The sequence below is a fragment of the Pogonomyrmex barbatus genome, unplaced genomic scaffold (assembly GCF_055798465.1).
Source record: "Pogonomyrmex barbatus isolate J1 unplaced genomic scaffold, ASM5579846v1 scaffold1, whole genome shotgun sequence".
Taxonomy (NCBI): Eukaryota; Metazoa; Arthropoda; class Insecta; order Hymenoptera; family Formicidae; genus Pogonomyrmex; species Pogonomyrmex barbatus.
Window position 1 is genome coordinate 22,747,715 of NW_028297098.1, and position 27,806 is coordinate 22,775,520.

Here is a 27,806-nt window from a genome sequence, read left to right on the forward strand (position 1 = left end):
TTTTAAACGTGAAACTTTTTTTATTCATATTTTTTTTACATGATACTTTACATTCTTTCATTCTACATTCTCGAAAAATCTGTACGCGAAAAATTGCCCGATGTATTAGACAATAATGAAGTATCCATAATACTTCCCGACGAGGATAATGGCGATGATGACGATAGTGATTTTGAAGAATTTTTTAACAATTTTGCGATCCAGGAACCTTTTGATTTTATACATATATGGATAAATATTATCCACACTGATTATAATGATGGTACTATAGCGGTTGTAGTGTGGGTGTTCCACTAGTATAGTAGTTGAGTATCTGTTGGGTGTTGACAATATTGCGGTGGTCGTTGCCAACATGGGTTGTTGTGAAGTAGTCGTGCTGTCGATTGGATTGGGTGAAACCAGCTCGCTGTCTGGTTCACGCTCAAGCAAAGCGGAAAGGGCGACAGGCGCGAGAGGGAAGGGAAGGTTTTCGTGCAGGTTCCCAGAATAAGGCAATCTTAAAAGTACATTATATATTTTTCATGGTACAAAAGACGACGAAAGTATCAAGAGCGTGGCGCGGGGGTTTGCGTTCCCCGCGTGTTCGGTGTGCGTCCGGTGGCTAGATCGTGAGGTTCCTCGCGGAAGCGCTGTGCTCGCCTCTCGCGAGCACCAGCCTCGCCGTGATGAGCGGTCCTGGCGCGGTTCGTCAGCACGTTTCCAGCGGGTGGAGAGGCCTCAGTCTGAGAAGCGGCGTGATAAGAAGCCTGTCGGTGGTCTCGACGGGGCGTTCCTCTGACGATGCTCCCTAAGTCTAGCGGAATGAGACGCCACGGATTTCTGGTGGGCTCAGGATGTTGTCCGGTAAAGCCTTGAGCAGGCGGGCAGTGATGCGCCGCAATCTGCGATGCGATCCTTGTCCGTTGCGGAGTAGATGGCTCGCTGCGTGGGCCCCTACGGGCCTGGAAGCTGATGTTACGGCCTGGCGTAGGCGGGCAAGTCCGAGGAGTTGCACTCGAGCGCAGTGGTGTCCGCGACGCTGGCCCGGACGCGTGGCTGTCAGCCGATGATGATGATGTCGAGAGGGCGCCGAACAACTCGACTAGCTGTTCTTGTCTGGAGGCCGTGGGGCGATGGTCGCCCCTTGTCGCGGGCGGCGCGGGCCCTGGCTCCCGCTCCCCCGCTCAGTGCTGGTCCTGGCGGCAGGGGTAGGCCTTCCCGCGGTGATGACTGCCAGCAGGCTGCTCGGGCACGGGCGGATGCGGCTGCGAGGTCGGCGGCGGTGAAGAGGCGGCTGCGACGTGGTGGCGGAGTTTAGGTCCCTGGGTGGCGTACTCCTGGTGTCGTTTCCGCGGCGTGGCTTTCCTCCGGTGTCGGAGGCAGTGGCTCGTTCGGTTGCCTCTCGGCAGGGGTGCCGGGAGTCTCGCTCAACGGCGTGTACGGCCGCTGAGGAGAACTCAGGCGAGAGGAAGCACGGCGTGCACGGCCGCGTCGGAGGGTTGAGGAGATCCTCTATGGCGTGAGCGGCCACTGACGGGGGAGTACGATCTATGAGTGGTCGGTAACGCCAGCCGCAAAAAAGGGCTGTATAATGACCGCAAGCGGTCAGACCTCAGCGCTACTTAAGCCGTGTGCGGGCCCCAGTGCGCACTGAGGGGTAGTGTCGATCGGTGGTGCTGGCCGCTCTTATATAGCGGTGATGTTGCTTTCCGCGCACGAGTAGATGATTGACCGGTTGGCCATCTCGTGGCGAGCGCGTGAATCACTCTCGTGCGCGGGCGGGCCCACGGTGTCGGAAATGCTTTCTGCGCACGAGTGGATGGTCGAACGGCTGGCCATCTCGTAGCGAGCGTGTGAGTCACTCCTGTGCGCAGACCCACGGTGTCGGCGCGTGGCAGCGCGGCGGCGCGCGCCGACGCGCTCGTCGCTGGGCCAGAGTGGCGGTGACCGTCACAGTACTTTCATGATAGATGCGGAGGAACAGTATATTTATTACGTTTCCTTACGTCGATATTGTGCAACTTGGTCATTAGAATTGTATGAACTTATCAGTTGACTTCGGCGGAGAATGAGGAGGAGGAAAATTATCTAGAAGATGAAGTTCCAACGGATAGTTTCGAAGATATGAATGAAGTCCTCCCTGCAGGATGTGGATGAAGTCCTCCTCCTGCGGGTAATCCGGAGGGGGATATAAAATTATTTTTTTTTCTTTTGTATTTTAAGTGATTTTTTTGGATTGTTAAACATTGTGTGTGTGTGTGTGTGTGTGTGCGTGCGTACGTGCGTGCGTGCGTGCGTGCGTGCGTGCGTGCGTGCGTGCGTGCGTGCGTGCGTGCGTGCGTGCGTGCGTGCGTGCGTGCGTGCGTGCGTGCGTGCGTGCGTGCGTGCGTGCGTGCGTGCGTGCGTGCGTGCGTGCGTGCGTGCGTGCGTGCGTGCGTGCGTGCGTGTTTTAAGTGACATTTTCTTGAATTATTGATATTTCTTTTGTATGCGTGTATTTTTAAATAACATTTTCTTGGATTATTCTTCTATAATCTCAACTAATGAGTCTTTTTTTATTTTTTTATTTTTTACTCGGCAAACGCGACGGCGGCGGACCCGGGCCACCCTTTGATGTCATGTCCACGCGCCTTGTCCATGCGCAATTTGCTTATCTTCAATTTGCTTATCATATATTTTCTTCGCCACCTTTATCTGTTTATCTATTTGTTTATATTACCTTGCTATTATCTTATCTACACCCCCCCCCCTTTCCCCGTAACGTCATGTCCTTTGAGATTTTCTACTTGTTTATCTATTTTGTTTATATCATCTTCATCGAATCCTACTATCTTATCTACCCTCCCCCCTCCCCGCGGCTCATTTCAAAGGACCGCTGCCCCTGACTTCCCCCTCCCCTCCTCCGCGCCCATCGTTCCCCCCCCGCACCCCCTTCGAAGCTCCTGCGTTAGAATCGATGTAGTATGCCTACTGATATCATAAATCAATATGCGGTGAGACAATCGAACCTTTTTAAGCACTTTTAAAAAATTGTTTTACGATATTATACATGATAAAATTTGAATAAATTTTTTTTATATATATTTATATATATATTTTATATATATTTATATATATATATTTTTATAATATATATATATATTTTTTATATATATTTATATATATATATTTTTTTATATATTTTTATATATATATATATATATACATAATATATATTATTTAGATAACAGGAGTTGGTTAGTGAGTATGTTAAAAAACGGATGTATGAGTGAGAAGCGTGTAGAATATCGACAGTTTTCTAAAAGATTAAAGCGAGTGGAAGAGAATGAATAGGGTACTTAGGTGATACAGGTGTACGAGGAAGCGATAGGAGTGTAGGAAAAGGTAGACGTAGTAGATTAGGAAATATAATGGGAATTTTACGGAGGAAGGATTATAGAGGTTATGGCGAGTAAGGACTCAGGAGGAAAAGATTAGAATATCTTTCAGTGAACAGGTGGAGATAGATGCGATTCAGAAAAAAATGTTAGAGGAAATAAAAAAGGAGATGAACTTATTAAGAGAAGAAATAAGAAAGGAACTAGATCTGTTGAGAGAAGAAAAGAGGAAAAATATGTTTAGAAGAGTTAAAAAGGAAAGAAGGAGAATGGACAGATAAGATAGAAAACATGGAAGAATGTGTGTTAGATTTGGATAAAAGATTAAAAGAGAAAGAGCAGAAGAAGATATAAGACTGAAATGGGAGCGAGGAAAACGGGCATTGGGAGGTAAAAAATAAGAATAGAAGCGTTAGAAGTGGAAGAAGCAATAGGTCGGGTAGCGTAAGAAGCATAGGATTAGGAATGAATGAGGGTGGATTAAGTGAAGGAATTAGGGGATTAGGGGAGGTGATAAGGATGAGACTGGTGAATGTAATGGACAGAGAGGAAAGAAAAAAACAACATTATTATTAGGGGAGTGATGATTCCGAGAGAAAAAGAGAGAGATAAGAATGGGTGCGCGGAGTAAGCAAAGAACTTGCTTAAGGAAAAGATTGGAGTGGATGGAGAGATAGTATCTCCCCATCCACTCCAGTAGAACGAATGGTACAGTATTAATGGTTAAACTAAGCAGCGAGGAATGTAAAAAAGAAGTCAAACAAATACAAATACAAATTAAGAGATGAGATGATATATATAAAAAATGATCTTAGCTGGGAAGAAAGGAGAATTCAAAAAAAAATAATGAATGAATATCGCGCATTCACACATTTGTTAAGCATATTGAAAACAACATCAGATTGTTGCGTATTGCCAAAATTCACTTGCTTACTCTTTGACAGATGAGTCCCTGATAAGGAGCCTTCGTTGATATACATATAGACTTGAATCGCACGACGTTAGTCGTGCTAGAGAAGGTCGATCTGACCTTGAGCCACGAAGGGCTCTCGATGTATGAAAGTTCTGCCAAAGGCATGAGCGTTCTAAAGCTCCTGATAGAATTTGGTGGACCCTACCTTGTGTCGCCCGCTACCTCGTTAGCGCTCTCGCTGTGACGAGCTAAACAGGACTCAGAGGTATTCTCTAATCCTGTTTAGCTCGTCACTTTCCTTCCTTCGGATTTTATCGGGCAAGATGAAAGGGCAATTGAAAGAAACTTAACTTGGTGCACTTACGCCGAAATGAGAGAGAATCCCAGAAACATGTCCTCACACGCTCGCCGCAGAATCGCAAAAGAGCCAACTCACCGTCGAGGGCACTACAACTCACTATTAACAATCGACGCGGGGTCAGTGCCGGTATCCTTAGCAACCGCGGAACTCGCGCTTTCCGAACACAAATTAAAAATTCTAAATGCCTGTACATTTAGAAACAGAGTGTTTCTCTTGCTAGCCGGTTTGAGCAACGCGGTCAAACAGAATGATATAATAGATACCACTTTATAGTGGTATCTATAATATCATGTTTGAGTAATACCAAAGCCTTCATCAAAAATAATCTAGAAGTGCTCTTCATACAACATGACAAGAGCAACACGATTGTTGCAATGCAAAAAATAGACTATATACAAAAAATGGCATATATGTTGAATGACAGTGAGACTCACACTCTGTTAAAACAAACTCCCACTAACAACTTAATATCAAAATTAAAACCTATGTTGAAGAGATAGAAAACAGCAGGATTTAATTTCGGAAGCAATATATAAAAAATTGAATGCAACAAATCTAATTTTATCGCGTGCATATGGTTTACTGAAAATTCACAAAGCGGGGAACCCGCTACGCATTATTATTATTTCGTCAATCGGCAGTCCGTTGCATAACTTAGCCGCATTTTTACATAAAATTATTCATTCCAACTTACCATCACCAGACAGATCTGTTAAAAGATTTCACTTAGTCTGTTAAAAGATTTCACTTGGTCAAGAATAAATCTGAGTTAAGAATTCAGGATGATTCTATCTTTGTCTTCCTGGATAATCTCACTATTTACAAATTCCGGTAGAGCTCGTCATTGAGAGTATTAAATGTTGATGGAATATGAAACAAAAACTCCATTGCCAAAATCTGAATTTATAGATGCAGTTAAACTCGTATTAAATTCTACCCTTTTTTATCTTTAACAACAAATATTATAAACAAACGTTTGGCGTTCCATGGGATCCCCTCTATCATCCACAGTAGCTGATTTGGTCTTGCAAGATCTAAAATCACATTCACTTCGTGAACGACGTTCTGCCATTTTCTTTGAATTTCTATTATAGATATGGACGACATAGTACTCTCCACCCTAAGATCAAGAATTGATAATATTAAATACTTTTAATGCATATCATCCGAAATTAAAATTTATTGTTGAGGTGGGAAGAGACAAGATAAATTTTCTAGATATCACTTTGATTAAAAAGTGAAACTATCTCATTTATAATCAGTACCAAAATCCTTTTTCAACGAAGTACTTGAATTATTATTCATGCCATTCTCATTGCCAAAAAATTGGCACAATAATTGATCTGATTAATAGAGTTCTATTATTATCTTATTCTGTTTTTCATTAGGAAAGTTTCAATAAAATTATTAACATACTTTTGGCCAATGGATATCCTTCGAAATTAATCTTTGATAATATAAAAAAAAAGATTGAAGCATAAATTCCGCAATATCAACCTTTTTAACAAATGACATTGATGAACAGAATAATGATAAATGATAAACCTTTATTTTTCACCACTCCGTTCTCCAAAAAAAAAGTCTCCAAGAAATTTAAGAAACTTTTTATATTAAAATAATCATGTAGTTAGAATGGCATACAAGGGTTTAAACAAGTTGAATAAATTCAGAGCTCAAAAAGACAAATTATCGTTAAGTTTATATTCTGATGTCGTTTATAAAATTAAATTGCGAGGCCTCGTCAGACAAACGGGGAGACTTCTAAAAATCAGGGTGTTGGAACATAAAAACCATATTAATAGAAATATCACACAACATTCGGTTATTACGGACTACAGGTTAACATGTCTCATGATTTTGATTGGGATGGTATAAAGGTATAAAGGTATTGGACACGGAAAATAATTTACAAAAAAGATTGATATGAAATGATTTTCATACACAAACAAAAACAGGCTTCGAATTTGCAAACGGACACCTACCTTCTCGATGCCCTCTATAGATTATTTACGAATTCTTGATGTTTCTATCTCTAGTTTTATTACATATTTGTTTCATCAGAAGTTCATTATACTGCGTACTATCTATGCGGTTTCTTTGTGTTGGTGCATCTATAAGTAAAATATCACCTTGTCATAATTTTACGTTAAAGCTTTATTAATCGACTTATACAATTCATTCTGCACGACATGGATTTATTTTAATTTTTCTAGTAATTTTAGCTGATACTCTTATTAATCTTAGACTATTATTTATTTATGTTTATTTATGTTTATTGTTATCCTTTATTAAATTATTTTTTAAATTATTTACATTATTTTCAGTTAACTTTTATATACTATGACGAATTTCTCTTATCTGACTATCTGGTTATTACTTTAGACTACTTTGCAACATCAATGGTTTATCTATTTAATTCATAACGACTTGGCGATGCAGGATGGACATACGTGATCCCGTTTCCTCTCGTAATTTTTATATTGCACTGAGGATGATCCTAAACAGAGGATCGAAACGTCTGTAAATTTATGTTTCATGTAATTATTTTTAACATTATTTTTAACATTTAATTTTTAACATTATTTTTAAACACGAAGACCCTGTGTTGACTTTGATTGGCATTTTCTTATACCTTTTCATGATAAATGAATGGATTAAAGTTTAAAAAGATAAAGGAATGGAAGTAAAAATGGGAGGGTAAGGGTATCTGAAGAGCTTGGACAGAAATTGAAAAAGAAGAAGAGTTAAAGAAGACTTAGAAGAAAAGTTAGTTAGAAAAGAGGGGTAGAAAAAGGGAGAGAAATAAACGAGGAAGATAAAGGAATGGAAGAGAGAGGAAAGAAGAAAGGAGAAGAGGAAAGGGAGAAGAAAGAAAGAATAGAGAAAAATTTTGGCTAAGCCAAAGAAGATTTAGAGATGGGACGAAGTTAAAGTATGGAGAGAGGGAGGGAAGAGGGAAGGGAGAATGGAAAGGGATAAGGAAATTTAGAAGTAAAGCGAGGAAAGGAGGGGATAAAAAGGATAAGATAGGATTGCTAAATAAGAAGAAAGATATAAAATGCAGTGGAATTAGGACTATGATTTTTTGGAATACAACAGGCATATATAATAAAGGTATAGATTTCTGAGACTACATAAAAGGGTTTAATTTCAGTTTGTGTGAGACATGATTAGAAGAAAAAAGCTGGGACAAAATTAAAGGAAAGTTACCGAGCTCGCACGAATGGGTAGCTATGCAGAAAAAGTGAAAGGAAAAGAGAGGGCAAAGAGTGGTTTGCTTTTTAATAGGTAAAAGGAAAGGCAGAAGGATTGAAACAAATGAAAAAGGAATAATTAGGTCAGTAATAGGGGAAAGAAAGGAAAAATAGAACATATATTCGATGTATGGGGGATTGGAAAAAAAAGAAGTGAATTTGAATAAAATAGATTAACTGAGGAGGAAGATGAATTAATGATAATAGAAGATTTTAATTTAAAGTTAGAGAAATAAGTTAGAAAAAAAGAGTATAGATAAAACTATAAGTAATGGAGGTGGAAAATTTGTAAAGTGGATACAAGAAAAAGAGTGGTATATATTGAATGGTATGTCTAAAAACGATTGGAAAGGTGAGTACACGTACGTAGGTGCTAGAAGTAATACAGTCAGATTATGCAATCGTGAATGAAAAAGCGAAAGATAAAATTGTAAAATTTAAAGTAGGTGACAGAGTAGACTTAGATCACCTGCCGTTGATCTTGGAGATAGAACTGGAAAGAAGAGAAGAAAGAAAGAAAAAGTACAGAATGAGGAAAGAGAGCTGGAGGTTATTATATGAAATAAGAAGGTTTCCCGAGCACCAAGAACGCAATTGCGCCCACCGCTGACGAAGCGGATTGCGGCAAGCGATACTTTATTATCCGACTATTATTACGTTTGTTAACCAATAGTGATTGCTAAATATAACTGTTTTGTATTTATTTTGTAACCGCCCCACTTAATCTTATGCTCTGAATAAATTAATTGTCAATCGGGTTGCGCAATCTTTACGCGAAAAGCTGCCGCGCGACCCAGAAATATACCGCGAACGCCGAACAATCATTTTGATTACGCCGCAAGGACCGGCCGCCTGAAACAGGATAAAAACGGGAGACCGATGCCAGGAGCGGGACTCATTGAGATTCTGTATTGCCGTCACATCTGTCGCGGTCTGAATTAATTAATGCAAAAGAATACAATTTAATAAATTTTATTGACAAAAACGACAAGTGTTCGTGTTTCCACAATTCTGAAGCCGACTTCCTAGCTGATCTTTCTCCGAAATGACCCATACAACAAAGGAAACGGAAGAGAGGTATAGATTGAAAAAAAAAAAGATAGGGGAGAATGCGGAAGAAAAGTGGATGATTTTAAAAGGTATTATTCAAGAGTCTATGGTGAAAAGGAAAATAAAGAGGAGAAGAAGAAAGATAGGTTTTAAGAACTGATGAGATGGGAATTGTACAATACAGAAAAGGAAAGAAAATATAAAAGCTGGAAGAAAAGAAATGGAAGTAAGAAAGATATTATATAAAGGAGAAGAGAAAATGGAGAGTTGTAGGAAAAGAAAAAGAAAAAAGAGAGGAAAAAGAGGTTGAACTAAAAAAAATAAGAAGAGAAAGGGAAGTATAGAAGTATATAAATAGGAAAAGAGAAAAAAACAATGGATAGATAATAATATTGATGGGGTAAATGGAGAATGCACTTCATGCAATTATTAGGAGGAAAAGAAGAGATGCTGGAAGAAGGGAAGGAGGAGAAGAGGATAAAGAAGTAGGAAAGGAGGAAGAAATAAGTGAAGAGGAAATAAGGAGGACAATTAGAAAAATGAAATAAAAAAAAAGCAGTAGAAGTAGACGGAATCCACATGGAAGCGTGGAAATTTGCAAGTAGGATGTTATAAGAAAAGATGAAGGAGTTGTTGAAATAGATATGCAAAAAAAAGACTACACCATATGATTGGAAGAGAAGTATATTAGTACCCCTATATAAGAGAGAGGAAATAAAAGAGATAGGAAATTATAGAGGAATTTTGTTGCTGTGCTTAGCGTACAAGATATGCAGAGATATTAAGGAATAGATTGGAAGAGAAAATAGAAGAAAAGAAGATAATATCAGAAAGTCAGGCAGGATTTTTAAAAAGGAAGATCAATTATAGACAATATATTTGTGTTAAATCATTTGATTCAGAGGAAAGGAGAAAAAGTCTATACATTTTTTGCGGAAAGGTATTTGATAATGTAGAGAGGTACTATGGGATATTATGAGAAAGAAGAATATAAAGGAAGGTCTGATCGAAAGAATAGAGAGATTTATGAAGAAACAGAGATGATAATAAGGATAGATACACGGAGGACTTCTGGACAAGAGAGATAAGAGTGCGATAGGAATGTGTTATGAGTCCACTTTTATTTAATGTATATATGGCAGAGATAGAAAAAATTTATAAGAATAGGAACATTGGAGGATTGAGGATATGTAACTTAAGAATGTAGAATCTCGCGTATACGGATATAATTTTAGTAGCAAAAAATAGGGAAGCGTTATTAGATATGATTCTTTTAAGAAGTTTTTGGAAAAAAGAAAATTGAAAAAAATAATGTACAGAAAAAGCAAAAGTGTTAGTTTTTAATAGGAAGAAAAGAGAAGGTAATGAAATTTGAAACTGGAAAGATAAAAAGATCGAAGAAGTACAGGAATTTAAATATTTAGGTTTCATTTTTAATAGGAAAGGCAATTATATAGACTACATTAAGGAATTGATTACGAAAAAAAGAATGGATAGCGAGAAAGGTATAGAGGAAAGAATTTGCAAAAACGATTTTATAAGAAGGTGGATATTATTTAGATATTTAGTGCAAAGTGTGATAGAATAGGGGGCGAGGTGGAAATATGGGGCTGGGAGGAAAAGATTGATTTAGAGAAAATTATGTTTTATTATGTTAGATGGATCTTTACGTTAGACTTTTACACGCCGAGATATGCGATTTCAAAGAAATTAAGGATAAATTGAGGATAGAATAGGGTTTAAGGGCAATGAAGTTCGAGGAGGAAATTCTAGGTTTGAGGGATGGTAATACATTAAAAGAAAAGGAGCTAAATAGATGGAATGATGGGTATGGAATGGAAAGAGAGAAATACTATAATAGAAATGGATTGGGGATAGGAGGGATAGTAATGAAAGGAGGAAACGGAAATGACATAGTAGGAATGCTTATAAATACAGAAAAAGATATACAGAATCAAGTAGAGGAGGAAAGGATAAGACAAGCGAAATATAACAAAAAGTACAAGGAGTTAAAGATTGAGTTAGAAGGCCCGATTTATTTAAGGAAAAGTCTGGAGAAAATAAGGAGTGGAGAAGGTATTAGAGCGTTAATAAAGTTGAGATGTAGAATTTAGAGAAAAACAAATATAGAGAAAAAGAAAAGGAGATGCGTATTTTGTAAGGAGAAAAATTATGTGGAGTATTATATCAAAAGATGTGAAGAAATAAAAGAATGGTTTGTAGGATTAGGATATAACGAGGGAGAGTTAAAAAAATTTATAATGATTATGAGGCTTTATAATGATCTGTTAGACGAGAAAAAAGAGAAAGTATTAAAAAAATTTGGAAAGCAAGAAATAAAAAGATGAAGGAGTTAAAAAATGATAGAAAGGATGGAGAAGAAGAAGTGGAAGGTGTTCAAAGAAGGAAAGAGATTGAAGTGGCAGAAGTGGTAGAATTCTAAAGTTAGAAGAAATTGAAAAGTGAATGAAAATTGATTAAGGCCTGAGAGATATAGAAATAGAACGTTTACAAAATAGATATATTGTATAAATGTGTTATATAGTTTGTACGTTTTGTAAATATTTATGTACATAAGTATTAACCTAAGAGAAGTGGATATAATATATAATATTTCTGTATATGTTCTGTATATAAACAGTAAAAGATAAAGAAATGAATATATAACAAAACGCTGAAGAAATTGTAAGGAGAAGTTGTGAAGAGAAATGTCATTTAAAGTGAAGGATAAGATAGAAAGTATATTATAGATAGGAGGTTAAAGAATATAAATACAACAGGTAGCAAAAAGAAGGGATGGATGAATACGGTTAAGATAAATTTTGTAAACCAAGTCCCTTCTTGGCTTCTGTATATGCTGAAGAATAAATATTCTATTTTAAATATTCTATTATTTAGATAACAAAGATAAATATTGTGACAAAAATATTTTTATTCATCGGCATACTTTCAATCCAGTGTTTCTTTTATTATTGTATATTCATTATTATGTATTCATCAATTATAACATAACATTTTTCTTCCAAATACTTGAAATTTTAAACATTAAAAACTATTATTTACAAGACGCATTGTACAAAAAATTTGAATGTGGATCTATTTATTTTTTATTTAAAATTTCTGACTAATCGCTGCGGCCATATTGGAATTATAACATAAGCAAGAAAAAACATCGAAATTTACTGCGTACTATTTGCAAATAAAGAGATATTTGGATATTTGGATAAGTAACTTTAATTGTCATCCATTTTTAGTAAATACGAGACAAATCACATGTGCACGATTAAGCACATAATAACAAAATAATGTACAATAAAAAATTTCATTATTAACACATCACTTTTTACACCTATTAATTCATACTTTTATTGTAGTAAAGAGTTGTAATATAATTTCTGCTTATTTCTGTTTCAACACATTTTCACAAGTGTCTTAAAGCAATCTCAAATTATTTTATTCAAATATCTTTTTATTTGCAAATAAACGCAAGAAATCTTTATATGCCTTCTCTCATTTATGACGTCATGATTCAATATGACTACGTGACTAATTAGAAGTCTTAAGTTCATAAAGAGATTAAAGTCAGAGACTTACTATATCTTTTCCTCGTAATGAGAATAGGGAATATAAAGACAAAATTTTGCCTTCTAATTTCAAATTGCAACTTCTATTTAATTTATTATTTGCTCAGTATATATAATATAATATATAGTATAATAGTTAAAACTATAAGTCAGAAGCCTTAAAAGATTTTATCTTTTATAATTTAATTTTATTATTTAATTATTCAAAATGTTTTATAAGTCATGAAACATTTAGAACTTTCACACTGTGAAAAGGATTTGAGTCCCGAATAAATTTATATCTTAAACACATGTATCTTTAAATAAGATAAAACTTTTTAGAACAATATTTTTGTATATTGTAAACATTTGATATATTTAATATTGCTTAGCGAAAGTTTACTAAGTTGTTGCAATAGTAGACATATATTCACTCTACACACACGTGCGCGCGCGGTAATTCAGAACAACCATTTGTCCTTAAAATGTCGTATTCCTGAATCGATTCTAAGACGATTTTTCCTCTATTACATTTTTGTCACAAGTTTACATTTTTATTATTATAAAGGAAAAGGGAATTGTAAGGGATAACAGTTTGCGAATTACGAGCCGCGTACAGAAGATAGGCTGCGACAACTGAGTACTAGAAAAATTGTCTTAGAATCAATTTAGGAATTAATTTTAAGCACAAATGATTATTTTGAATCACTCTGTATGTACACATAAATATTAATATATTTATATATTTATACTATATTCTCATAATGAAATACAGGGCAAGAAGATTTGGAAACTCTTTCTCTGGTGGGCAAAACTTACATGCATGGCATATCTTGGTGTACCTTTCCAATTACTGCGCTTCCAGGAAATTATACATTTTTACAAAAGTCTATTCTTCTCTGGACATATTCTTGGATTTGTAGCCTATCTGGTACTATGGATCTTAAAAGTCAATTTTCTTAAACAATCTCAAACGGAACACAAGAAAAAATGACTAATTCTTCCCTTAATTTTAAAACAGGAAATTCTATGTAAGATAACAAATGTCCTGATTTAGATATTTTTTTAAATCGTCGACTCATTGAATTGTGGACCAGAAAATAAATTTTCAATTATTTGATTTTATAATTGTTATATATTTTTCTTGTATAATCACTTACAAGAGGAACATCAGGTGACTGAGTATTTTGGTGCGTTTTATACAGGCTGTTCTTGGGCGAAAAAAAAAAAAAATGATACGTGTCCGGCCATTTTTGCCAATGGCCCACCATTTCGAAAAAATTGATTTTTAAAAAATGAGTTCAGTCGACCGAGATATAACGTCTGGGCGGGACACTTTATACGTTTGATCGTCGCTATTAAGCAAGAGCAGCGGTAGTATAGTTGGTAAGACATTGACTTTGTACGAGGTTGCGTGTTCAAATCCTGTCGCGTACACTTTTTTTATATTAAAAATGTGTTTGTATCTGTAATTATTTATATTATTGTACATGTTCGAAAAAAATTATTTAATTATATCTATATTTTTTTGTAAATAAAAATTTTAAGTAGTTATTGCAATTTGAAAAATCTGTATAAAGAAATATTACGATCTGTATAAGTTATACAGTTATACAGTTATACGAAATATTAATATCTGTATAAGTTTTAATTTCATGTTATTAATTTTTAATTTCATGTTATTAATTTTAATTACTTTCTGATAGAAATAAAATTTCATAAATTTATAAATAAATAATTAAATATTCATGTACGGAATAATTACTATTACCATCTTCAAAAAAGTTAATATTGTTACAGGTATTATCCGTGTCATTATACATTGTTGAATGCCAACGTTTTGAACATTGCAGTTCACTTCAGGGCGAGAAGCAGCCTGATACTACACAGTATCAGGCTACTCCTATCGACCAAAGACTTAGTTTTTCAAAATAAATTTCTTCGAAACTGTGGGCAAAAATGGCCGGACATGTATCGTTTTCTTTTCGCCCAAGAAAGCCTATATAAAGCGCATCAACATGCCTCGACCACCTGGTGTTCCCTTTGTTAGTAATTTTCGATTTTATAATTTTATGTAAAAATTTTAAAATGTAAAGTTATGTAACATCTAAAATTAAATTAATCTTTCTATGTGTTATACAAAAACTATATTTTGGAAATTGATATTTAAATATTTGATATTAAATCATAAAATTGCCAAGTCTGTTATATATAAACTTTTATATATACATATATATATATATATATATATATGTGTATAACCAATTATAATTGTGCATTCATAGATGCAGCAAGCACTAATATGAGATAATAATTATTATTAAATATATGAACATACATTGTGTGTGTATGCGCGCGCGCACAATGTTTTAATTAATGACTGATTAAGATTACTTTTGATGATTGAGACTACTTTTTATTTTTCTCACTTTCTGTTGCACAATTTTATAGAAACATGATTCTATACATTAGAATTGATGTTTTTCTTTATGAATCCGTTACTTAGATATACTATTTTCATCATGTAGAATATTCGAAATAAAAATTATAAAAATATTAAATAAAAAAATAATTTATATTGGAAAATTTTATATGAGAATGTTTTAAATAAAATACAGGGATCTCTATTTTAGAGTTTTGCAAGAATTGTTTTCAATTGGAAACGAATTTATTATTTTTCACATGCAAAGCTTTTATAAAGTGAAATCAAAATAGCAGTCATTAATACTTAATACTTTTTTACGTAATATGGATATCAATTATTGAAAGATATAAAGAAATTTAAGAGCCAATTGCTAATTGATATTCCACCACATCTCTCACATAAAATTTTCATATAGAAAGAAGAAAACATCATACACACACACACACACACACACACACACACACACACACACACACACACACACACACACACACACACACACACACACACACACATATATATAATTAGAATGTAAAAGAATTGAGAACAGTACTTGTAAATTATTGAAAAAAGCAATAAAAACTCTGTTTATTTGTAAATAAAATTTTATTGAATACTTCGTGTACATTCTTCCATATCTCCATAATCCACCATTGTATATGTATATCTCTATAAAATAAAACTTTGTCAGTTTTAAAAAAATTTTATGTAAAAATACTTACATTAATTTGTAACCTACTTATAGAGAGGTTACGTTTACATCTGAAAGAAATATTAGAGACGGAAATTCTCCAAGAATCTCCATTTTTTTCATTATTTTTGGCTGTGGCATTGCGGATATTAAACCTTTTAATTAAACGATACTGATTGTTCGAGACTGAAATAACAAATGCCTCGCTAATAAGGTTTTAAAATTATATAATTTGAACCAAATTAAACATTTTGAAAGTGTGTATGCTTATGCTTATGCGCGCGCGCGCGCGTGCGTGTGTGTATGTGTGCGTGCGTGCGTGCGTGTGTGCGTGTGTGTGTGTGCGCGCGCGCGCGCGCGCGCGTGCGTGCGTGCGTGCGCGCGCGCGCGTTAAATCTTTCTATTTAATATATACTTTTCTGTAATATATAAATTCAATGAGAAAAATTTAGTAATTGAAAGATTAGGAAATGTAAAACGAGACTTCTATAAGATATATGAAATAATGTATTTATTCTTAATCATTTGCAATTTTGTATTTATCGATACTATTTCAAAATATTTATTTCAAATAAAAGTTACTTAGTGCTAAACGAGATATACAATAAAAAAAATATGTAGAGTGAACGATATAAAATGTTACAAGCTATTTTTTCAGAATCTCTATTAATAAATAACAATAAAATATTTTTTGGATCTTTTAAAACTTACTAGCACCTTTTACTAATCTACATATACAGTAGAAGAAAACACTTCATTTTTTATTAAATACATTTCTATAAAAAATATAGTAAGTTGATATTCGCATCTCTCAGAGTTTATTATTGCTCCTTTTTTGATACCGATAGATTTTGTCACGTTTATTTCGTAAGCGACTATCGTTTATATCATCGCGAAGATAATTTAACAGTTGCATACACTGTATCAAAGATCAATAATGCAACATATTTATTTCTGCTGCTTCTATTTAAAGAAATAGATAATCCACGCGTCGAGCGCATTTATGTCTTTAATTAAAAAAAAAAAGATATATTGCATATGGCAAAACATATACTTTTTTAAAACTATGCGTTTTCTCCACATCCATGAATTTATTTCATTATTCTGTTTATAAAAGTATGAAAATTAAGGAAGAAAGTAAAACATGAATATTTTACAAGATATTTAAAAGTGAATTGCAAAATATAGCAGAATAAAATATAAAATAACTTCTAAATAATTTCTAAATATAATTTTGAATTCCTTTAAAAGGATATATATGTGCACTATAGTGCATTCCTTTAAAAAATTGCGTCGATTAATGTATTCAAAAACATATTTTGTTCAAAAACCAAAAATTAATCCTTTTCAAAAGGCAAATCCGATAATGATACTACAAATATTACATAAAAAATTCAATAAATCGTAAGATCTAAAAAAATTTTGTCATTTATTTATCTTTATATTCCGAGAAAATAGCTTGTAATACTTTTTGCATTGTATGGGACATCCGCACGCACGCACATATAATTTTATATATATATAATTATATATATATATATATATATATATATATATAATTATACGTTAAACAATATATCGAAATAAAATACAATACGTATTTTAAAATAAGATATAATACGTATTTTATTAGGAACTAAACTTATAGAAAGTAATCAATAAACTTGATTAGTCAATAAATCAACTAATCTGTAAATTTTACTGTCTTTTTCTATGGGCAAGCGTCGCAGTAAAAGAAAAAGAAAATTTTAAATGAATGAGAAATATATTTGACAATGTATGAGAAATACATAATTGGCAAATTGAATAAAAATTATTTTAAATGATTAGAATAAATGAAGCACTGCTTAAATAAGCTTTGTTTTCTTTGATAAATATGCCTAGATAATAAAATATTTGCTGATGGATTGAATTCAATTAGATTCCTACTGCAAATTTATAGCAATCAGTTCAGGATCCATTGACGAGTTTACTGCTGTGTCAGCAGATTAATAGCAGAAATCGAACAGAACCTTTTGACATGATCTGTTAGCAGATTAGCGAAACTGAGAATTGCTGGCAGAATCTGTTCCCAGAACTTGCCGAGATAGATGTCAGATAGACCGGCAGCAGAAATCGAGTAAATTCTCTTTAAATTAACTATTTAAATTGTGACATTAATACTAAGTCTTCGAAAAAGTCTTCGAAAATAATGCCTTTACTAATTTCTTTATTTTTTATTTTAAAAAATAATTTATTATTTTATTAATTATTTTATTAAGAAGAATTAATATTCTTTATAGAACAAATAAATTACGAAGCATTTTAAAATATAAAATATATTGTGGCCCTTGATTTTTATATACAGGATTATTCGAAACAACCTTTTGTCCTGACTTAATTCTAAGACAATTTTTCTTTTCTTAAAATTTTGTTCGAAGTTTAGTTTTTGAATTATTAAAAGATAAAATTATTGTATCACGGATCAGATGTAAAAAATGAACAAGGGGACACAACTCCAGTGCCGTGCGGGCGCTTATGCAGGACTCTTGCTATCAATCAATGACTATACATAATAGCAAATGCGCATACATTAGTATGCTTTTTGAGGAGGAAAATTCGTCTAAAAATTTGTTGAAACGCTTCGCATAAACACTCACATGGATGGTAAATTGCGCCCTTGCCATCTTTCATATCTGATCCGTGATACAATTTTATCTTTCAATAATTCAAAACCTAAGCTTCGAACAAAATTTTAAAAAAGAGAAAATCGTCTCAGAATTATCAGAAATATAATATTTTAAGGACAAGAGCTTATTTTGAATCACCTTACATACTAATAACTATTTTCCACATATTATAATCACATATTATAAATTAACTCTCCTGCAAAACACAATTATGTTTAGCACCAAGTGCATACATAAAAGATATACAAATAGCATTGTAATAGCATTTCTGAATTTTGATGTAATAAGTGTGATTGTATAGAGTCCAACAATTTTATATGTTATAGTCTTGCAATTATTGTATTTTGCTTGGTTTCTACTATCAATTTCTCGAACTGCATTATATATATCTTACTTGATTTCTGTCATTATGTTATGGCAGCAAACATTTTGTTCAGTTACTAATCTGCTAATGTAGCAAGTTTCATCATATCTCTAGCAGCAGTTTGCTGACATCATCAAATATTACAGATTCTGTAAAATTTGTCACCTTTCTGCCAGCAAATTAGTGATATACTTTGTTCAAAATCTATTTCTACAAATTCGGCTAACTAGAAAATAAAATGGAAGAGGAAAATGGATTACGAGTGATACGCGAATGAAGGCAACTTTATGACGAGGAAATTATATTAAAAATCAGTTACAGACAAATTTGCGGAAGTTTTACAAAATATTTTACTGGGATTTATATTTAGCAATATAGAGTAAAGCTCAGTAATTTTTCTTTCTATTGATGATGCTGTTATATTTAAGATATAATTCTAAGATAATGAAAAATTGATATATATTCTATTAAAAAGATGTATCGTAAAAAAAATTCAACAAAGGTTTCAAATACAGGGTATACAGAAATCGTCAAATATTGTTTAAAGACAGACATCTCCAATCTCCCGCTTTTTTTAAATAAAAATTTCAATTTCAGACAAAGCAATTAATAAAAAATATTTTTTGCGAAATAATCTTGAGGAATTTAAATAAATTATGGAAATATTTATCAATTAATATATTTTTCAATTAATGTCAAATCAGTTTCAAGAAATATTTAAAACTTTGTTATAAAAATATATTATACAAAAAATTAAAAAATTATAAGTATTGAATTATCTGGGAAATTTTATCAAAGAAAAATCGATACTAAAAAGCTATCATCCATTTCATATTGAATTTTAGACATTCTGCTTAATGCTTTGTAAGGATTCTGGAGCTAAAATATGGGATATAAATTATATGAATATAAATAGATATGTGGATATAAACTACAGAGTTCTCGATCATTCAAGTTATATCAGGATAGGCAAAATATTCTTCTTTAATTTTATTCGTTTCAGAATTGCTATACTTCAAACATAATATTATGTTCAACAGAAAAGTAACTTTGCAACTGTAAGATTTTTTAATATGATTGGTATATATATTTAGATCCAATAAAGAACTAGGGGCAAGATATATTCATCATATCAAAGAATCTCACAACAGTTATAAAATTTCTTTTTCTGTTGAATAATGTGTATTGTGATCTACTATAATTTAAGTAAGTATCATGACTCTGTTTACCAATGATTGATCGATGAATATGATGTTCTATGAATCAGTTGCCTCTTTCAGTTCGCGAAATCTGGTGATGGTCTGTCGCGCAATCTTAGAGTGTGATATTGCCTGATGACACCCGAGGAAATCAACAGTAGATTCGCGATGACTCTTGTAGATGAACTTTTTCTATTTCTATCACTCGATATCACTACCTTTCTCTCTTTCATCCTGATCTTTTACAAACTCGTCTTGAATAAATCACCAGACCATCGCATCGGCACCGGCATCGGCACCGTACCGTACCGTACCGCACCACACCACACCGCACCGCATCGCATCGTATGGCATCGCACCGTACCGTACCGTACCGTACCGTACCGTACCGTATCGTACCGTACCGTACCGTACCATACCGTACCGTACCGTACCGTACCGTACCGTACCGTACCGTACCGTACCGTACCGTATCGTACCGTACCGTACCGTACCGTACCGTACCGTATCGTACCGTACCGTACCGTACCGTACCGTACCGTGCCGTACCGTACCGTACCGTACCGTACCGTACCGTACCGTACCGTACCGTACCGTACTGCACCGTACCGCACCGCACCGCACCGCACCGCACCGGATCGCACCGCATCGTACCGCACCGCCAATACCGCTTTCTCTCGCTACTGCAAACTGCTTACAGCCCCCTGCTACTCCGCTCACGGCTTACTCTCAGCTACCCCATCATCGGCTACACCCGCGCCACTCCTTTCCACCGCCTGTGGCACCATAAAATCACAACTTAGTTATCATAAAAGAAGGATATTATATCCATATGTGAGAGTAATTTTCCCTACTTTTTATGAGGCTGCAATGATACAAGTGCAAATAGTTCGATAGGAAGAAGAGGGACATGTTACAATCAAAATGGATTAACATATTTAATTGTAATAGACATTTGATAGATAATTAGGTAGGTTTCATTGTTAATGTTTTATGTATTAATTTATAGTATGATATATTCACGCAGGCAAATCTATAGAACATAAATATTTCATGCATATGTGTATCCTGGCGAAAATAAAAATTGGAAAATAAGTCAAATGTAAAAAAACAAGAATAACAGAAGCTTAAATGACAGGAAGTATAGATTGAAACATGGAAAAGATGTTAAAAGAAGCGTTTTAAGAAATAAACACTTCTCTTACTTTGCTGTTCCAATTTATGCTTTATAGAATTTTCATTTATGTTCCTTTTACTTTCTTCTTACATCCGATTCATGTTCTAATCTTTATTTTCGCCTTATGTCTAATTTATGTTCTGGTCTTTATTTTCGCTAAGGCATATAATCCCTATATCAAATTTTCACTCCATAATAGTGCTTAGATATATAAATTATTTTTGTATATAAACTTTATCTTTTGCATTCAAAAATATTTTACATTTATATTTATTTAACATAAATATTAATTTAAATGTTACAAGTATTCATAACAGATTAAAGAAATACCAAATATGATAGCACTTTGCTTTCTATGTCGAAGAGTCAAACAACATGATTGTTTGTATGATTTTATTCATTATAAGAACATTACTCCAAAGATTATGAAAACAAGTTTTAATTTAATAAAATCGCTTTGAATTATAATGATGCACTTGTAATAAATCCGAGCATATTGTCAATTAAGTCTACTGAATTCTTGTAGTGATACTGAGTGTTATGATTCAAACAATAAAAACAGCACAATCGTGCTGCATAACAGTTAAACAGTTAATATTCAATATGTAAACTATTTCGTAAAATAATGTCTAACTATAGATTGTAAAACAATATCGTTTTGATTGCAACAATTATATAAAATACATATGATTAAATTCGTCGCGAATAATGAATTTAATACCTCACAGTAAACCATCTCTATCATCCAAGGAACAAGCTTCGTGTCTCCTAAATTTCCAAAAAGATATAATTTCAAGAGCTAGCTAATCACCAGTAGTATATAGGTTTATGTTTTTATTCTTACATTTAAAAGAAACTTAATGTAAACTAATATATTTTGTTATATATTTGTATGTATGCGTCATTGATTTTCTCGAGATGATTAGATAGAAGATGGCATAGAAAAAATTTCAATAAATTCTCTCTACAGGAAAAAAAAGTTCTACTATTGTTAGCAGAACTTTTTCTGCTATTATAACCTTATAACCTGTTGCAATGGATACAAAAAAAAATAACTGCATTTTTAATAGATAAAAATAAAAAGAAATAAATTAATTATCAAAATTAAAGGGATTTTACTTATAATATTTTAGTTTATTTTTAATTTCATTAAAAATGCAGTTACTGTCTTTTGCATTCATTGCAACAAAGTTTAACAACAATAGAAGTTTTTTCCCTTCTATAGAAAATGTTCATTGAAATTTTTATTTATAATAAAACCCCTCTAATTTTTTTTTAAATATACGTACAATCTGTCCAATTCATAGTTTAAGAAATTTTATAGAAAATTAACATTATTACATCATTCAAATTTCTACCGAACCATTTTTCTTTAATCATTCTTAAGAAAGTTTATGACTGCTTTAGAACATGATTCCTCTATTCCTATCTCCCTTCCCTCTTTTTCTCTTTCTCTCTTGGATAGTATAGATATAGTATACATATATATACACATTATATATATATATATATATATATATATATATATATATATATATATGTATATTATCCATATAGGAAAAAGTTGCAGAATTTTGCGCACACAATGTTCAACAGCTTTTTCCTAAATATCATCTCTTGCAGCCTTACAGTAGTACATATTAGATTATTAAACGTACTAAAGAAAAAAAAGTATTTTTCCTTTTCCTTTATCGTTTGATAAATTGTATCTAATATACAAAAAAATTATATTTATTTATTAAAAATATTTTATAACTAATTATAAAGACTAATAAAATAAAAATTTATCATTAAATTTATCATTATTTTCTTCCTTGCTAATAAAGCTAAATAAATAATGACTATTTCAATGTACACACGCACGCACGCAACACGTACGCAACGTCTGGAAAAGATTTACATTCTAGTAAAACCTACTGTATAGCACAATTTTGTTTATAATTATATTTTAATAAAGATATTATTTTGATGGAATTTAGATATTGAGCATTTATATATTAAAATCACAAAGAGGAAAAACAAGGGATACGTAGACAGTTCCATCTTCTCAGCAATTCACTGCGCTTTATTACAAATGAATCTACGATGTGCAGACTTACATGAACGATTGCCTATCAACGCAAAACTTACTTCTAGAAATGTATTATCGTATGAAAACAACCTAAAACTTTAAATTCATTCTTAGGTATTAAAAAGTTTCTTTGAATCTAGTACACATAATTAAAGATTATTTTTGACAAACATGATTTGCAAGATAGTTATCAAATGAGACAATTATAAAAATATTTTCCTAAATTTTTGATAATTTTGATGAAATTTTGACTTTAAAATTTTTAAAATATTTTAAAAATATATATATTATATCTTACAAGAAAATGTTATCTTATTTTTCATTGTATCAATTTCATATTAATGTCTTTTTATTTTTTTCTTACAATATACTGCAAAAGAAAATTATTACAAGAGCTATTATAAATACTTATTAAAAATTGTATTTGAAATTAACTGATATCTAGTTAAAGTAATGACAATTTTATGAACATTAAATTAGTGAAAATGTAAAATATTATTTTCATTGAATGTCAATTGTAAATTATGTAATATAAGTCTTAGGGCGATATTCATAGTCAACTCTTATATTTAAAATCGTTTTAAGATTACATCTCAATCAATAAGGTAATCGTATAAGTTTACTTAAGACGATCTTAAATATAAGAACAGACTATAAATCTGGCCTTACATTCATTTCTTAAGTTTTAAGCCTTATTTAGAAAGATTTGTTTATAAAATGTGTCTGTGTTATTTGTAGTGTTATAAGAATTTTCAAATAAATCTTATCTGCAAACAATGCTTGTCAATATTATCTAAAAGTGTATGTTACTAAGTTTTACCAGTGTAACACTGTAATATATTAGTGAAGAATAGTAATTTAGAAAATATTTAGAAGTATAAAATATTGTAAAGAGTTTTTTGCTATTATCTTGTAATATTGATCTTCGCCGATGAAAACTATAACGAATAATATATGTAGCTTTATAATTTTATGAAACATAATACATAATGTCTTATATCATAAAATTTACCAACTAAATTCCTTATTGAAATATGAAGAACAATCCAGAACTTGATCGTCACGCGAGCACAAATCTAATTAATCGATTTAGTTATGAACTGAAAGCGATGCTAAACGTTACACAACAAAACCGTGTATACAGCACGAATAAAGAAGCACATATAAGAAAAAAAAATATGTTATATAGAGAAACTAACCGCGTTTCCAAATTGATGAAATTACGTAATATCGATTCAAATAGATATATAACTGTTTAACATGTATATATTTAAATGATAGAAGAACATGAAGAAGCGTGCGAGTGTTGCTATAGAGGGTAATGGAATACCTTTTTCAATCTCAACATAGATTATTCGGCACTCGTTGGATAGGCGCATTCATTCTTATCCTTTCGCACACTTTTCGATTAGCTCAGTCCCTGAAAACATGCATAAAAAGCGATTAAAGAAAAATAACATAATTATTCAATATCATTAGAAATTTCATAGTTCTGTTGCCTGATAATAATTAGGATAATTCTAACCTGGATTTGGAACGACTATCTTTTTGTCTGTCTTGAGATTTGCTGCGCGAGCGTGATTTGCCGCGCGAGCTCTTACTGTCGGAACGAGAGCGGCTACGACTGCGGCTGTAGGAACGCCTACGATCTCTGTCGCGGCTACGCGATCTACTACGGGATCGAGATCGTGAACGCCTGCGATCTCTGCTTCTACTTCGTGATCTGTGAATATGTTCAGATAATAAAATTTTTCTTGTACATATGTACAACAGAAAATTGTAATTTATTCATTCCTTTCATTTATTTTTTAATTTTGTAATTTAAAATGAAAACAACGAAAATGCACCTTCCACGACGGCGACTTCCACGACTACGATGCGGAGATGTTGGACGTCCATATCGTGCCATTTGAACTCTAAGTTCCCTACCATCCAATAGTCTTCCATCCATAGCATCTAATGCATCTTCTGCATCACGCTTATCATAAAATCTGACAAGAAATATATATATATATATATATATATATATATGTGCTTAAAAGATATTTATGTTTCAATATTTCCAGCTTTTAATTAATAAATTATATATAAATATATAAATTATATATAAATTATATATTTTTTTATATCTACTATATTTTTCTGGTATAATTAATTATAGTCTAATATTTATCATCTAAAAATTTTTTAAACATGTTGGTTGATTATAGAAGTTTTCAAATTTTAAAGTTCAAAAATTTAATTTATAATCAATCAATATGTTGAGAAAATGTATCATATAACAAATGAAATATTAGCCTAATTTGTTAATTAATGCTTATATTCCATACAAGATAGGAACTGTCATATTAAACAAAATTTAAAATTGCTGAGTTTATATTAAAGGCTCGGCTCTCTTGCTGCAGCCATATTGAATTATGATGTCAGAAGCAAGAAATGACACGTAAAAAGTTTCTTGCCATATAACTTTATTTTGTACTTTATTTTGTTTCAAAAACACGATATTTTTATATTCTTAAAACTTGTAAAAAATACCAGAAAATAAGATATCTATCCAATAAAAGTATAAAAGTGTAAAATAATTTTTGAAATAATGGTACACTGCTTAGCTATCAGAAATCATTAGACTAGATTTAATTGTTTCTGATAGTTGAGCAGTAACAATTATTTCAAGAATTATTTTATACTTTTACATGATTTATTGGATACTTTACTGTCTGATATTTTTTATAAGTTTTAAGAAATATGAAAATGAAATATGAATATGAAAATATCTATATTATATTTTTAAGAGAAAAATACAAAATGAAGATATACAATGCAAGAAACTTTTTGCATGTCATTTTTCACCTCTGACATCAAACAACCCATGTCGTGTTGCGAGAGACTTAATGACTTTCTTATTTTATTAAAGTTTTAGCACTAATATAAATAAAAATCAAATAATAAATTAATAATATTTTTTACTATATATACATGAATATGCATATACCTATAATTTTCATTATTAATATAAATTAACATTTGCAGATTATTCTGACAGATCAATTATGATTATCTAACATAATTATTTTAATAAAATTCATTCATTTTTACATTTAAAAGCATAGAAATTAAATACAAATTATTATCTTTTCATTAGCTTATATAATTTAGCTTAATAAAGTTAATAATTTTATTTAAACAATATATAGTAATAAAATCTAAATATAATTATATATTATGATATATATATATATTGACACATGATATATATACACATTTTATAGCTTTAGATAAAAATAAAATCTATTTGAAAAAAACTATTGTTCTTCTTCAGAATCCTATTATTTTTATGACTGTATTTGGAAATAGTCATCTTGTTTTACTATTTACAAAATATTACTGAATAATATTATATTATTATATACAAATTATCACTGATTTTTGAGAATATGTATAAAATAATCTTTCTATTTCTTTTTATTTAAGAAAGTATCATATATTAAATTGTAGATTTCAAAGCAAGTTCTTTGTTACATGTTTATCAATGCTTATATAGAAGAGAATTTTTAATGTTAATTCTCGCTTTCTAATAGGGTTTTATAAAAACACAAGATAAGAAAGATTATCTTTTTTATACTAATTCCTATGTCTGATAATATGTAAATTTGTCAATATCATTTGTCAATGACTGTATATTAAATTTTTTTTTATCGTACATTAAATGTTTGAAGATGTATCAGGATAAGAAATATGTATCATTCAGCAGTTCAGCAAAAAAAATATTTGTAAATATATATAAATATATCGTATATGTGTGTGTATGGTATATGGTTGGTGTGTGTGTGTGTGTGTGTGTGTGTGTGTCCACACTTGCGAATTGGCGCATTCGAATCGTGACAGCATTGTTATTTATGTCGAATTAAGTTCGCTTGCAAGAGTGGTTAATTAAACCGTATTGCTGAGTGTGATTTATGATGCATCTTATGATAAAATACAATGGCTATCTAATTCATGTTTAATTGTAGCACTTACCTGACAAACGCAAAACCGCGACTCTCGCGCGTGAAGCGATCTCGGGGGATGTAAATATCGCCGACTTCACCGCATCGCTCGAACACGCGCCTCAGATCTTCTGGCGTCGTCCTGTATGTGAGATTATCAACTTTCAGGGAAACCATCCCGTCGATACGGGGCGGCGGTCTACCATAACTCATTTTTCTTCTTCGTATGTCACGTTCTCGAATCTTGTTTCCTGATAACACACGCGAAGTGATAAATTATCACCAAGCAAATCGATCTCTGTACAATTCAATCTATACGAAAACTTCGAAAGTGAATGAAAAAGGGAAAATGGCGGACAAGCTGAGTAACGGCAATGACAGAAAAGAAAATCCGGTCTACGTGACCAATATTAGAAGAGATTGTTAAGGATCGGCAGCAAATATCGTAGAGACCTCTCGTGACTGATCTACGCTGCAAACTACAGATCCGTTATTCCATTGGCTGCGTTCAGCAGAAAAGGTAACTTTACGACCGATATTCATAGGCTGCATTTCGATCACAGAACATATACTAAGAGAAATGAACGCTCTGTATATAAGATGGACAACAAAGATGAGACTGCCATCTGGTGGTGGAGTGCGAACTAAAATAAATTGTAGAGTTTCGTCTCATATATACATGTAATCTTTTCAATAGTTTGAAATTCACTTCTTTGAAATAGATATT

At 32.4% G+C, this 27,806-nt stretch overlaps 1 protein-coding gene across 3 annotated transcripts; it reads right to left on the minus strand.

The window, feature by feature from the left end:
• On the minus strand, nt 1-27,524 carry SC35 (SR family splicing factor SC35). Of its 3 annotated transcripts, none has more exons than XR_016140376.1 (5): nt 27,111-27,524; nt 24,941-25,084; nt 24,619-24,816; nt 24,424-24,513; nt 1-2,146 (listed from the first exon to the last, which is right to left on the minus strand). XR_016140376.1 is itself a non-coding variant. In XM_089081599.1 (4 exons), exons 1-4 carry the CDS (start codon nt 27,290-27,292, stop codon nt 24,507-24,509), a joined length of 531 nt encoding a protein of 176 aa, XP_088937725.1. In that variant the 5' UTR covers nt 27,293-27,523; the 3' UTR covers nt 23,067-24,506. The 3 variants fall into 3 exon arrangements, 1 of the variants encoding a protein (XP_088937725.1); XR_016140375.1 differs by lacking the exon at nt 1-2,146 and adding an exon at nt 15,510-20,621; XM_089081599.1 differs by lacking the exon at nt 1-2,146 and having other exon boundaries at nt 23,067-24,513; nt 27,111-27,523.
• Nucleotides 27,525-27,806: the final 282 nt, after the last annotated feature.